The following is a 15,382-nucleotide window of genomic DNA, read 5'->3' on the forward strand; positions in this document are numbered from 1 at the left end:
TCTGGGCACCTAAAGATTGGATTGCACCCCGTTGTTCTGGGTCTGGGAGGGAAAGAGTGTGCAGGAGGGAAAAAAAAGACATAAAGTGAGTCTCTTTTTGCATGTAGTGAAATACAGATGTTGTGTTTAAAAGTCTATGGCGGGGTAAACATCTGTATGGAGGTAGTTCCGACCCAGAGATCTGATTGGTCGACCTGCTCATCACTAGAAATATCACTCTGCCTTCTCAATGGGAATATAGAATTAGAATTGACTTTCTATGTAATATAATGTAGTTTCTACTTGTTCTAGTTCTATTAAATGACCCATTTGGTGAAGTCGGGTCTCTTTTGGTCCTTTTTGGTCGCTCCGAGCACCCGTACCGTAACACCACGGATAGTCACGCACTTACAGTCCTAGCGGCCGCTAGCTGGACCGGTTTGGTTTGAACACATGACACAAAAATTCATGAATATCTTTGTTCATCACATATCTTTGTTCAAAAAACGACATCACAGCAACAGCACCATGACTGGTTTTAAAACGTGTAACTTTCACGCAGTGCAAAGCGTTTCCATCTCACGTTTCACTGTAGTGGATCAGCGTGTCTATTTCACGCTTTGCCATGATGCCGGGTTGGTATACAGGGACAATGAATTCATATTCCAGCTTTATTTCGAATCCAGTTTTCACACACAGGTCTGAATGTGTGACTGCATGCAACATCAGGTATGGATGTGGAGTAGAAAGATGTTTTTACATGTTCGTGTCTCCTGAGGAAAGGTAATAAGCAATATTCCTCTCTGCACCCACCAGCCTCAGTAACCCGAGGACAATGGGCTGTTTATTAACACATAACAATATAAATATATAAACGGATACCTCAGGAATAATGAGGTCACTTTGCATATCTGCAGGAAAGATATATGCAGGTGGTGTGCGTGTGCGTGCGTGTGTGTGTGTGTGTGTGTGTGTGTGTGTGTGTGTGTGTGTGTGTGTGTGTGTGTGTGTGTGTGTGTGTGTGTGTGTGTGTGTGTGTGTGTGTGTGTGTGTGTGTGTGTGTGTGTGTGTGTGTGTGTGTGTACCCTGGGTAATTAGATAAAGAGAAGTGAATTAGCAGAGTCCACGGTGCAGAATGATGTTCCACAGTCTAACCACGCCTAGCGGAGACCAACTAATCACCACTCGTTAGACTCACCGAGCGCTTGGTGTGGATGCTCGTGTGCTTTCATAGCGTGGGTGTGTTTGCGAAATTGCGTTTTATCTCATTAACCACATTAAAAATGACTTCATTGAGGCAATTAGCGAGTTAAATGATAAGAAGCCGTAAAACACGTCGGATTGGAGAAGGAGGGATGGGATTTTTACCCCCTTAACTCGATGACGCGGGATGGAAATCGAACAAAGCGTGCTGGATTGGAGACCGGCGCTCCGTCCTACTCCGGTGTGAGGAGTTGCCAAAACAAGCTGGACGAGACACAAACTGGAACACCAAAAAAAATAAAATAAATCAAACGCACACAGTCAGCACGACCGCTGTACATCGCTGCATATCCTGCGGGAAGCAAACCAGGGGAAACTAATGAACTCTGGGAAATGTTCCTGAACTGCCCCGGGGGTGATGGGAGTGCACCGGAGGAGCGTGCCAGCGCTGGAGGGGGAGTTGAAGGGGAATAAAACACACTGTAATACTGCGAAGGTAAGGCGCTTATTCAAGTGCTAGATTTGGCAGCCAGGAGGCCGGTTACTGTGGCCTGACTGGGACGCACTCCGCCAGCTCTGAGATGTATATCTGCCGGCCAAGCATGCAGAAAATACACACACACAAACACACACGTCTCTGTCTGTGTGTGCCTCAAAGAGGCATCAAAGGGGGGATGGGGGGGAGGTAGGGGGGGAGGGAAAGAAGGGATGGGGGGGGGGATGACACAAGGCTTTCATTCTCCTCCACACATCACAGTCTACACCCGAGCAGGGCTCACAGGCACCTGGCCGGGTACCACCACCCAGTAGGGGTGCAGGACGCAGCCAGGGGGGCGGAGTCAGACCTGCACGACCAGGTTTCTGCTCATTCCTTTTTTTTTTTTTTTTTTGCATGAACGAAAAAAGTCCAAACGAGTAGAGACGCTAATGAAGCTCCGCTTCAGGTACCAGCTGAGATTCAGGATCGGCCACACACGCAGCTACTTGATCCTCAAACAGACCTTTCACAGGTTGGCTCAGTGTGTCATCACAGCCGTCGGCAAAATACAAGTGAAGCTGTCACTTTAGTGTCGGTTTGTTGCACGCTGTGAATACAAACGTCCTCTCAGGAGGTCGGGATGCATCCACTCACCTACAGAAGACTTTCCACCGAACCACACACACCGAGCTTAAAGCCACAGACACGCCAACACGTCTTCATTTTAAAGAAAACAATCTCCGTTTAGATTTATCTTCCATGTGTGTGCAGTCACTATCTTTTATATCATGTGTTTATTATTATTATTATTATTATTAAGTTTATTATATAATGAATACTGTGTTGATCCAACAAGGCTAAAAACTTTACATTTAACTCGTTGGTTTGTGAACTTTTGAGGCCGCCAGTCTGGAATTTCGCCCGTCGCCATCATGTATTTTTTTTAAAACCAGAAGTGACCATATTTGGATCTGAGGACAATATGCCCCGCCCACCTACACCAGACAGCACCACAGGCCTGTCAATCAAACAGCTAACATATCTGTGTTTGAGTCCTAATTTGTGATGAATGCTGGATTCAGTGTTATCTAATGACTTGTGGGGGAAACATTTGAGAAGTCTGCAGGAGTCCGCCCCTACTGGCCCTCGGCGGTATTACACCTGACGCTACGTCCACTTTAAATGTACCAGCCTCTGATTTAAACTCTACGGATGGTTGCAGACTGAGCACCTATTCCAGCACAAAATGTCGAGAGGTGAGAAAGACACATTTGGCTCTCGAGCGCACACAATGAACAGGTGCAGCTGGACACAACAACACAGGCCTGCTCCCTGTCTCCCAGGAGACCCTCCCCCTCCTCCCCCCTGCTCTCACCCTCCGCCTCCTCTGTTTGTGTGTGTCTATATAAAGCAGCTCATCTCTCCTCACCCCACCCCGTCCTCCCCCCTTCCCTGAAAGCCTGTGTTTTCACAATGCAAGGCCTCGTCCCCCCCCTGGGAGGAGATCTTCTGAGCCCCAGAGTACCAGTCGCACACACACACACACACACACACACACACACACACACACACACACACACACACACACAGACTCACCCCTGGGATGTGCAGCGGCGAGGGAGAGCAGCACCCAACACTGATGTCTGGAAACAGGATGATGAAAGAGCCATTCACGTCATGGAAGGACACACACACACACTAAATATACACAAACACACATTAAAATCAGCCACACATGCAACACACACACACACACACACACACACACACACACACACACACACACACACACACACACACACACACACACACACACACACACACACAGATCGGCACCAAAAGTATGCTCGCAAATAAGATGACAGCTGCGCACGTGTGTTAATTTTGTGCACACACTCACACACAAAACAAATCCCCCCAAAAAACAAAAGAAGAGCTTAAATACTGCAAAAACAGACAAAAAACACAGATGCACTGTCACAAGCAGACAATGAGAGTCAACGCACACATACACAGGAACTGTTTTCCTGTGGTAGCCTTGGGGAAATTAAAACTACATTATGGACCTCCAGAGGGAAGCGGTGAGAGTGATAGAGGAAAAGAAGAGGAAGCCGGAGGAAGGGAGAGAGAGCAAGAGAGGAGGGCCAGTGTCCTGTTTTTCTCAGCTCTGGACATCATAAATATATAAGAGGGAAACAGGAGGAGGCCGTCTGTATTCTCAAGAACACACTCTTTACATTTTCTCTTTTTTGAATGATCAGTTCACTTCAATAAAATTCCTCCGAAACTCTGTCAAAGCAGAGACTGTTTCTAAGAGTTTGTAGCTTCAGGTCTGTAAAATGGTTCTGATCCAGAAGTGTCTTCAGCTGCAATACCAGCGAGTGCCACTAGAGGTCGGCTCCAAAAAGCCTCCGGCTCCATAGACTCCCATTCAACTTCTCTCATCAAATCCAAAGTGAATAAAATGTGTCCATCAGTTATCTCGGTGTTGTTAGCTAAAGTCACTCCTTCTTCTTAGTTTTCTGGAGGTCCATCTGAAAATAATCCCTCATTCATTAGAAAAGAAGATTCAAGAAGACCTGTTTTTGGGGGCGTGTCTGTTTGATTGACAGGCCTGTGGTGCAGTCAGGTTACAGCTATCGGTGGGCGGGACGTAGTATCGTCAGGTTTCCGATCAGATCGGTCAGATCCACCTCTGGCTCCTCCCCCAGCTCGTCCAAATATGGTCACTTCCTGGTCCGAACCGCTCCGAACTAGTAAAATGGTGACGGACAGAATCTGAACTGGAGGATTCATAATGTTCACAAACCAACGATGACATCACTGATGGTTGCCGCTTGGGTCAAAGGTCCAACTAATGTGCTATTTTTAAAAAGCTCATTTTGAAACAGCTGTCATTTAAAACTAAATTGATAGTTATGTTTTGAATCCAACAGTTTCCTGTTTCTCAGATCTGTGCCACCACACAGCTGGCAGCGCTCCCCCTGCTGAGACATCGCATCGACTTCCATCCATTGTGCACCGCCGGATCCAAACCCTCAACCTGGACCGAAGGAATGACGTTCTGCCCCCACGAGGACCTGTTTTCTTTGGTCCCCATGAGGACCACCGGTCCTGACCAGGTCTGAGTTTACACAGGAAAAGGTCCCATTGAACACACACACACACACACACACACACACACACACACACACACACACACACACACACACACACACACACACACACACACACACAGTGAGTAACAATAACACAGCAGGTCTCGGTTTCTCAGTTTCAGCTCGGGGACCTGACAAAACTTTTCCATGATGACTCACTGCTTCTCTGTGTGACCACGACTCAGGAGAAAGAGACGAGTTCATCCCTGACACACATTTTATTTACGCCTTTTAAAGTCCACTCTGGCCTCATTGGACACGTGTGTGTGTGTGTGTGTGTGTGTGTGTGTGTGTGTGTGTGTGTGTGTGTGTGTGTGTGTGTGTGTGTGTGTGTGTGTGTGTGTGTGTGTGTGTGTGTGTGTGTGTGTGTGTGTGTGTGTGTGTGTGTGTGTGTGTGTGTGTGTGTGTGTGTGTGTGTGTGTGTGTGCGTGCCTCCAAGGTCCCAGGAGGGTCGAAACACAAAGACGTCTGAACTGACTTTTTTTTTTTTTAAGAAAAAGGAGAAACTGCTGCTACCTGCTCTTTCCGTTTCTCCTCTCTGTCCTCGGCTCTTTTTTTTTTTCTCCTCCCAGCACGCTGGGGGAGCGAGGAAGGAAACAAGGGAGGAAACAAGGGAGGAAACAAGGGAGGAAACAAGAGAGGAAACAAGGGAGGAAGGGTGGACGAGTTGTTTTTCTGTCCCACCGAGGGGCAGTGGGAAGACGGGAGGGAGGGTGTCGGGTGCACCTTTGGCCTCCGAGTCTCCTCTGGGGCAGAAAGGCCAGGGGAGGAGGGGGAGGGGGAAGGGGGAGGAATAAGTTGGCTCGATGCTGTTCCCTCCCTCCCTCCCTCCCTCCTTACGGGCCTTTCCAAACTCAACACACATTTTCCAGAGAAAGTGGAAAAAAAAAAGAGAGAGACTGAAAAAGAGTGAAGAAAGTATATTTTCTCCGTCATGTCTCTCGCTGTCTCTCTGTCTCACCCTGTCTTTGTCAACACCGTCTCCCTGGGAGGAGAGGAAACAAGGTCTTCTCTCTTTTTAAAATAAGGTACAGACAAGCAGCTATTCTCACTCCTCAGACTTCCTCTAATATGAGCACAGCAACAACAACAAAAAGAAGACAGAAAGAGACAAATGCATAGTGAAGCGGAGGACGGCGGGACGGGAGACAATCCAAAATGAAAGACTGGCTGAGTAAGGAAATATGGGACAGTGTGTTTTTTATATGGGAGGAAGAGTTTCAGATAGGTGTGTGTGTGTGTGTGTGTGTGTGTGTGTGTGTGTGTGTGTGTGTGTGTGTGTGTGTGTGTGTGTGTGTGTGTGTGTGTGTGTGTGTGTGTGTGTGTGTGTGTCATGGGACTCCAGCTTCCTGCAGGAACTGACACACACAGCAGTTCTAGTGAGCCACCCAGGACCTCAGTCAGCACCCCCCTCTCACTCCCCCTTTTAACATGCAGACACATGCACACACACACACACACACACACACACACAGATGTAGACCTGTGTGGTGGCCCCTGGAGGGGAGTTAGCACAGGTTTGGAGTAGGAGGATGGGGGGAGGGGGGTTTGAGGGGAGGTAAGGATGTGCACGTCATGGACACCCCAGGGGTCACACTTTCCTCTCCTCATATCCCCGCAGAGCTTAACGAGAGACGGGGCGGAGAGAGAGAGAGATAACTGCATATTTACCACATTCAGCAGTATCTTATTTCCCTGCTGGGATCCAGTCAGAGGAAATGTTTAACTGCTCTCTGATTGGCTGCAAACCGGAGCAGCAAAAAAAAAAAAAAAAAACACACGAGGAGCGGCTGACAAACACCTACAGAGGTCCGACAGGGTTGTTTTTAAGGAGAAGCAAAGTTGTGCTTTGATCTTTGCAAAAAGCGGCAACGACAACAGCGAAGGGAAACGTGGGTAACCCAGTGTGATACCGGAGATTTCTGAAACACTCCGTCTGCTGCGAAGAAAAGTTCACGTGCAGAAACGGGATCTGCAGCAATTTCAATAATTAGTACCAAAAATTCACCAGTTCCAGCTTCTGGATATTTTTTTAGGCTTCGCAGGGTTTGTTTTTTTTACAGTAAAAATGTTTATTTCGAGACGTCACAACGTGCTGAGTCGTGAAAATTGTTGATTCATGAAGAGAAACCTAAATTTAAAAAAACTTCCAAATCAGCAGTTTTAATTACACAGAATATTTTTGCACATATTTATGGAACTTCTATTTATTTAGTTATTTAATTGTTTTTAGTATAAATTGCACCTTTTATGATCGTGGTTATTTATCGCTGTGGCTTTTATTGCTATTTATTAGTGAAGCCTTTGAGCCTTGTACTTTTCTCTTTTCTACAAATACGATAACCTGAACTTGAACCAGAACCAGAACCTCGGGACTTTTTATGTTTCAGATTAAATTATTTTTTATTGGATGCATTTTTAAATTTGCAGGCTTTAAGCGACCCTCGCTGTCCCTGCAGTTGTGCACAAAGTTATTTCCATCATAATTACAGCTTCACCATCTTTCCGTTTTTCCTTTCATACGTGAACCTCCGAGAGCACAGACAAGATTTTAGTTGTTCATTTTTCCATTGAGGCAAAAAAAGGGCGAGGGAGGATAATCATTTCAAATTCATCATCTCGGTGTGGACACGGGAGAAAAAGACAGAAGAAGAGGAGGAGGAGGAGAGGAAAGTTGGTTTGGAGGAACCATGAGGATAAAACAAAATCCAAGAAAAGAACAAAAAGGAGAGGAAGAGCTGCATCAGCCCTCTGACTTCCTCCTAGGATATCAGCATACCATCATGTCCTCATTCAGTCCTCTGTCTCCGTCCACATGTCCCCGTCACTCCGACTCCTCTGATGTCTCCATCCTCTCATCCCATTAAATCCCGTGGCAGAGATTTCACTCTGCGTGTTTGTGTGTCTGACAGCTGGCTGCGACTCTATTACAGCATCGGTGTTGAGTGAGAGAGAGTGTGTGTGTGTGTGTGTGTGTGTGTGTGTGTGTGTGTGTGTGTGTGTGTGTGTGTGTGTGTGTGTGTGTGTGTGTGTGTGTGTGTGTGTGTGTGTGTGTGTGTGTGTGTGTGTGTGCACTAACCTGTCTGGACGGTTGAGTCGTCCCAGGTCCCTCCGCACTCTGAAGACTCCCCTTCTTCTACCGCTGAGGACGAAACAGAAGCGACAGACAGAAAGAAGACGGTGAATAAAAAAGATGTCTCCGTGTTCGTTATTGTCGACAAGAAAAAAAAAGTGATTCATTTTCTACATGATCAGATTTTACAGAATAAAACTGCAGTGTCAGAGCAGACGACCAAACATGAACTCGGTGAACTGATAAAAAATTAACTGCCATCTATCTTAATAATCGATTTTATCATTTTTACAAGTAATTATTACAGCTCTTATCTTTTTAATGCATTTCATTTATTTTATTTTTATTCTTGTTTTCTGGTTTCTAATTCTTATTTCATTCTACTTTACCACTCTTATCGTTATTCTAGCTTTTAATCTTCTACTATCTCTCGTCTTGGGTGCATTGACCTCAAAGTGTTTTTTTAAGTTGTCTTTTAATTGTTCTTGAATTTATTCTATTTTTCTGGTTTCTGGTTTGTCTTATTATTGGCATGTCAATCATCGGTTAGGCACTTTGAACTGCACCAAAGGTATGAAAAATGCATTATACATAAAGATTGATTGATTGATGGTTAGAGATTTTAATGGAGGAATATGGAGTCTTCATACATTTGTGTATCATCTGCAACAACATGTGCACTTGAAAATAAACCGGGGAAGCAACAAACATGAAGGTAGTGACAATGACGGTGTCCTGAAATCTCTCGACACACACACACACACACACACACACACACACAAACACACACACACACACACACAAACACACACACACACACACAAACACAAACACACACACACTGCACATTGTTCAGAGCAGGAATGTGATACTGACTTCCTGGGTACAACAGGAAGGAAGTACAGCTGGCACACAAACAGGAAATGGCTGGAGCCGCCACACAATGGGATTTCCTGTTCCCCCCCCACACACCCTCCACCCCCGTCCTTCCCCCGACACACAGCGCCTCACTTCTCACTTACACACCTCCGCCTCTGATCCTTCAGAGTCCTCCGCTCTCATCCTGCTCTCAGCAGCAGTGACCTCCACCCCCTCCAAGTCTTTCACACCTCTCCTCGTCTTCCTCACACCATGTCCTCGCCGTGCTCCCTCCTGACCCGCCCCAGTCCTCACCGCAACGCCGGGCCCAAGTCTCACATCAAAACAAGTTATGAATCAGTGAGGTGTTCCTTTTAAGAAGGAAAAACAAAGCGCTGAGGTGCGCACCTCCGTCTGAGCTCCAATATCTCATGAAAAGCTCGACAACAAGGGAGGATTCGTTTTTATCTGTTGGCCACGTTAAAACTACAACAGCGGTCAAGAAGTTTACGCTCAGTGAGCTGCAGACTTGACCCCCCCCCCGCCTTCAAATTTTGAAGTCTGGGTCAGGACTTTAAGCGTTTAGATCAAGTGTGAAAACATCCCCTTTGAGTATCCGGGCTGGAGCCGGTTCTGAGGGCCAGATGTGGACCGCAGTGGGCTAATAACCAACTAATGGATCCCTGGACAAACACGTACGGGACGGAGCAGCGCACACAGACCGGGGCACTCAGGATTTCAACTAGCAGGCTGCACGTCTGCCTGACCAGAACACACACACACACACACACACACACACACACACACACACACACACACACAGACACAGACACACACACACACATGCACACACACACACACACACACATACGCACACACACACACATCCCAGCTCGCCGACATGTCTGCCAAACATGAGGAGAGAACCAGAGGAAATACAGAAAAAAAAAAAAAAAAGAACCTCCTGTAATCTAATAAAAACCTCCAGAACATCTCTTAAATGAAACGTATCTCGGGCTGCATGATGAATCAGTCCGATACCACGTGAGACGTACACGTGACCCGGATGTAGAAAAACGAATGTTGAACACCTCCATCCTGACTCCTGGCTCCCTCCAGGTCGTGAGGACGTTTCCCCCAGAACTTTCCCTCCAAGTGAGGAAATCAAGTTTTCAGTTTTTCTTGAGCAGGTTGAAATTCACGTATGTTTGAAGATTCAAAGCGTGTTTCAATCGAGAGAGCAAATAAAAACAAATGCAACAATTTAAGATGGAGTAAATATTCATCCAAATGAAAAGAAATTTGTGGGCGGCACGGTGGTGCAGTGGTTAGCACTGTCGCCTCACAGCAAAAAGGTTCCGGGTTCGAATCCGGTGCTGGGCCTTTCTGTGTGGAGTTTGCATGTTCTCCCTGTGCTTGCGTGGGTTCTCTCCGGGTTCTCCGGCTTCCTCCCATTACCCAAAAACATGCACCTCAGGTCGGTTGGCGCCGCGGTCGTGGCAGCCTGTTGCAGCAGCTCCCCCTCGGGATGCTGCTGTAGCGAAAGAATTTCCCCTCGGGGATTAATAGAGTACAATAAAAAATTAAAAACTTAAAGCCTCATTATGCTCTGCTGACATTCGTTCGACCAATCACTGCATACTTGCATCACCGCTGTACCTGCCCAGGGGGAGGAGCTAAAACAAAGTACCACAAAACGGAGTTACAGGAACTTGACAGGTTCTCCCCCCCGCCGTTACTAGAACTGTGAAATAGTTCCTGCGATGCAAAAAAACGCCACCTGACGCCAGCTTTGATGTCACGTCCCGGCAACACACCTTAACACCCTAAATAGCACGACACAGTGAGAAACAGGAAGAATCTGTCTCCCCGCCTGCATCACACACGGACGGAGATTAAAAATCAAAAGGTTTCACTTCCTGACGAGCAGGAAAACGTTCCCCGCTGCGACCGCGCTCCGCCTGAACCGGGCTTCCCCGATCCGCCACGTTGTGACACAATTTCTCTGCACAAAGGGTGAAATTACAAAAAAAAAAAAAAAAAAGTTAAATAAAAACGTGTTCTCCTGGTAGCTGGGAGTGTTTGGGATATTAGAAGGGAAAAAAAAAAAAGGACCTGGATGTACTGGTAACTGAGCCTCTGATAAAAGCCCATTTTCCCTGATGAGACTGTGGGGAATACAGTGTGTTTCATTAGCCAAGCACACACAGCTTTATTTAGATTCCCACATCCTCGCTCCGTCCTCCCTCAGAGACGCACACACCGCTACTGTGAACCCTGCGCACACCGGGGGGTCGCTGAGTGTGTGTGTGTGTGTGTGTGTGTGTGTGTGTGTGTGTGTGTGTGTGTGTGTGTGTGTGGGAAGGGTTAGGCGTGCTTACATGTACTGTAATCTAAAAAGCTGCATGAGTAAAAAGGAAGGAGCAGAGGTAGAGGTGTGTGTGTGTGTGTGTGTGTGTGTGTGTGTGTGTGTGTGTGTGTGTGTGTGTGTGTGTGCCATTAGGATAAATATGCACAGAGAAGGAAGAGCTCTGCATACCAGCATCATTATAGTGCATGTGTGGAAGTATGTGTCCATAAAAGGTAAAAACTGCAGCTTTACAAGGCGTCCAATTAACGTCTCTTTTCCCGCCTCCAGTTGCTCTCGCTTCCTTCCACACTGTGTAATTTGAAAAAATATACATTTGCACATTCAGCCAATTAATGGCCCACGATACCGCTAAAGTTTTATATTTGGTTAAAGGACAGCCAGCAGGTGTCACCGACCCGAACAAGCGTCAAATATGGTACTTGACATTTATGGTGACCTCTGACCTTTCTGTAAACGTCAGCAAAACCAACACGACTCGTGAACTCGAGGCTGATAGCAAAGCTTAGCGCTCCGACGCCGTGGGAACCACAAGGGGGCGCCGCTCATACGGACTCTTCTCTTGCCCGTGGTAAATGAGATATAAGATTTATCCATTCTGTATAAACACACAAAAAACAGGATCGACTACCGACACGCCTGCAGACGAGAAATAATCACACGTGTTTTAGATCCATCAGACAGTCAGATACCAGGACGATAACCGATAATAAGACTCTTTACTTTGATTAGGAGTCTGTAGAAGGAATGACGTCTTCCTCCTCTTCCTCAGTTGTTTGAACACCTGTCGCTCAGCAACGATGTGCGACTTCCACCTGTAGTTTCTCATTTTACCAACAAACTGCAACTTGTTTACACGCGGTTTTAAATTTAAATTGACCTGAATTTCAAACTCTCCCTAAATTTATACAACGAGTGAGAGCAGCAGCCTCCGAGGGGGGGGGGGGCTTAATGTGAAATATACTGGATTGGTGTTCACACTTAAACCAGTCCTGAGAACACATGTTGATTCTGGATGGAAAAACAAGAAAAACTACCAGTGAAGACGTTTCTTACCAAAATAAAAGCGTTCAAAATCAAAAAGCAGGTTGATTATTATTAATATTAATGCTTGAGGCAGACGTTTCATCATGCTTCGTTTGTTTAGTTTTTTTGTACATACGAGTAGATCAAAGAGAGGAGAGGAGGAGGAAGAGCAGCTGAGTATCATAAACAAATATTTGCATAGTTGTTATCATCATTAATCATCCACATGCAAAGCAAACAGCACAAAAACAACCTCTTCTGTTCTTGCTTGTTTATTCTTCCTTTCTTTGTTCGATAGTCTCCTGATTTTCTCTCCTTTGACCACATTTCATCCTCCATGTTTTCCTCTTCCTTCCCTCCATCACCTATTTCCAGTTTCCTTTCCTCTCTCCTGCCTTCATCCCACCTTGCCTCCCTTCTATCTTTGTCTCTCGTTTCTCTTCTGTCCCATGAAAGCAGCCTCAATAAGAGAAATCCTTTGTCTTTTTTTTTCCTCCCTTCGTCCCAAACAACACTCACAGTATCAGGGCCACGTATTCCCCAAGCAGCCTGAGGCTCCGGTGTTCCCAGATCTCTCTTTTTTTTTTGACGAACGGGTCACAGCGGCCAATCACGCGTCGGCCAGGCGGCACCAGAGAGGCGGGATGTGGGTCGGTGTATCCAATGTGTGTGTGTGTGGGGGGGGGGGGGCTGTCCTCCCAAGGGGGCGGCCTGATTGACAACCGGTGCTGGACCGAAGTCAAGAGGGTAATTGTCATCTGACTCCCTCTCTTTATCTGTCTGTCTTCGTCCTAGACCCTGTTTTTTTTTTCTTTTCTTCATCCCTCCACCCTCTCCGTCGCCCCTCCTCTTCCTCCCTCCAGCTCCAGAAGGACTCTCTCATTGGCTGCCCTTCCCGTCCCTCAGGAACGACTTTGTGACGCTACTGGCCGAGGGCTGATGCCAATCTACATCCCCAGCCCGCCCCCGGGGAACACCCCCTCCCCACTCCCCACCCCTCCAAACTTCAATGGCCTGTGTCTCACACACACACACACACACACACACACACACACACACACACACACACACACACACACACACTAACACTTCTAGCCAGGGGATGGGGACAGAAGCTGATTAACCAAATACTTTTATCAGCAGTAAAACCGCTCTCTCTGCCTGCCTGCATTCTGAACAAAACAGCCTTAAAATACATAAACACAACACACACACACACACACACACACACACACACACACACACACACACACACACACACACACACACACACACACACCCCAAGCACTGAGCCACTGGCCAGAAACACAGGGCTAGTCTGAGGTTTGGGACTGTGTGTGTGTGTGTGTGTGTGTGTGTGTGTGTGTGTGTGTGTGTGTGTGTGTGTGTGTGTGTGTGTGTGTGTGTGTGTGTGTGTGTGTGTGTGTGTGTGTGTGTGTGTGTGAAGGGACAGAGTTAGCAGAGGGCTTAGATGGATGGCAGCGAAAAAAGAAACAACAGCCACACAAAGCCTGGCGGACGAGCTCCATCGCCCTCCCTATCTTCCTCTGTCTGCTGTCCTTCTCTTCGACTCGTCCTCTCGTCCTCCCTCTCCGTCTCCGTCGAGCCAAAATGCTTCCGCTATCTGATTTTAGTTTAGCTATTCTCTTACTGTCGGTCATCTCTGGTTTCTCTTCTGCCCTCTGTACCGACCCAGTCTCACTGCAAAGGTTTCATTTCCGTCCACTACAGGAAAAAAGAAGAAGAAGCACAAAGCGTGTCTATTTCACGTTTATGCCGTGATACCGGGTTGTCGGTCCTCATGTCTTCACGTTTGATTCTTTCTGTGTACGACAGCATGAACACACGCTCTCTATGTATGCATCAGCAGGTGTACAAATCAAAGAGTCCTTTTATCTTTCTCTCCTGCATTATTAACACACACAGGCAATGTAGAAAGTGAAGAAAAACACACACACACACACACACACACACACACACACACACACAGTGTTTAAACTGCTTATTAACACACAAGGATTTCACCTCTTTCAACATCCAGACAGCACAACACTCATCTTCACTCACACTCAGACGAGCGCAGAGTTGATGTTCGGGGCCAAACAACACAGCTTGAGATTAAAGAGCTTCTCTGATCTGACATTTGTTTTTCTGTCTGTCAGCGAGCGAGTGGCGGGAAGACGAATCGATAGCGGAGGAGACGCGAAGAGGAAAAACAGAGAAAAAGGCAGCGAGCGAGGAGTAAAAAAAAAAAAAAAGGGAAAACCTAGCTGAAGGAGGAGCGCTGGGTAAAAAAAAAAAAGACAGCGGAGAGCGAAAGGTGGGAGGGAAAGTTGAGACGGAGGTGAGGACGGGGAGCGGCGGAGGCGGTGAGGAAGGACGGCAGGTGAAGGAGGGCGGCGAGGAGAAAAATAAGGAGTAGGACAGAGAAAGAGACGGCAGCAGGAGGAGGAGAGGGAAAGCATTCCTCTGGAGTATCTCCACTCTGGGGAGGCCTCCAGAAATAACTGAACTAGAAGTTTCCCCCGGCAGCCTGCACTCACCATTACAGACTCGTACACACACACACACACACACACACACACACACACACACACACACACACACACACACACACACACACACACACACACACACACACAGGAGCAGAGTTCACCATTGGAGGTCTGAGCTCCAACATGAACACTCTCAGATGATGTCAAGACGAGATGAGACATATTATGGAGGTACAGTAGAAACAGTGCACGCATATTCACACACACACACACACACACACACACACACACACACACACACACACACACACACACAGTACATTAACAACAAGAGCAGACAAGGCTGCAGGAGGGGGGAGGTATGTGTGGAGGGGAGGGAGGTAAGGAGGACTACATAATTGCCTTCTCTTGTACGACAGGCTCGGGAGTGCTTTTTGACTGAAGACACCAATTTCACGCTAAGGCATTATTTAGCTTGATACAAACTTGATTAGGCTTTACAGGAGGAGAGGGGGATGGGGGGGAGGCGGAGGAGGAGGAGGAGGAGGGAGACGAAGAGGAAAAAGGGAAATAAACAGCTTTGTGTCACGCTGCATCGCTGGCGGACAGATTAACTCGCTCGTCACGCTCCTTCTGGGAGTAACAAGAAAAATATACACACAGCACACGCGTGTGCGCTCGGAGCGCCGCTGCCTGTTTGTTTGTTTGAGCGTGCAGACGTAGAATCTTAGAAATGTAGTTTCC

General features: G+C 47.1%; 1 protein-coding gene across 8 annotated transcripts in view; it reads right to left on the reverse strand.

Annotated features, from left to right (window-relative positions):
* The window catches only part of znf423 (zinc finger protein 423), a 150,714-nt gene that overhangs the window by 124,050 nt on the left and 11,282 nt on the right, over positions 1-15,382 (reverse strand). For all 8 annotated transcript variants that reach the window (XM_069716886.1, XM_069716889.1, XM_069716892.1 and 5 more), the window contains exon 2: positions 7,898-7,960. In XM_069716886.1, the coding sequence (XP_069572987.1) occupies positions 7,898-7,960 (63 nt within the window). The remainder of the gene's footprint in view (positions 1-7,897; positions 7,961-15,382) is intronic.

The sequence above is a fragment of the Brachyistius frenatus genome, unplaced genomic scaffold (genome assembly GCF_029030835.1).
Source record: "Brachyistius frenatus isolate BFR_SWC_R1_liver_20210118 unplaced genomic scaffold, ASM2903083v1 Contig_164, whole genome shotgun sequence".
NCBI lineage: Eukaryota > Metazoa > Chordata > Actinopteri > Embiotocidae > Brachyistius > Brachyistius frenatus.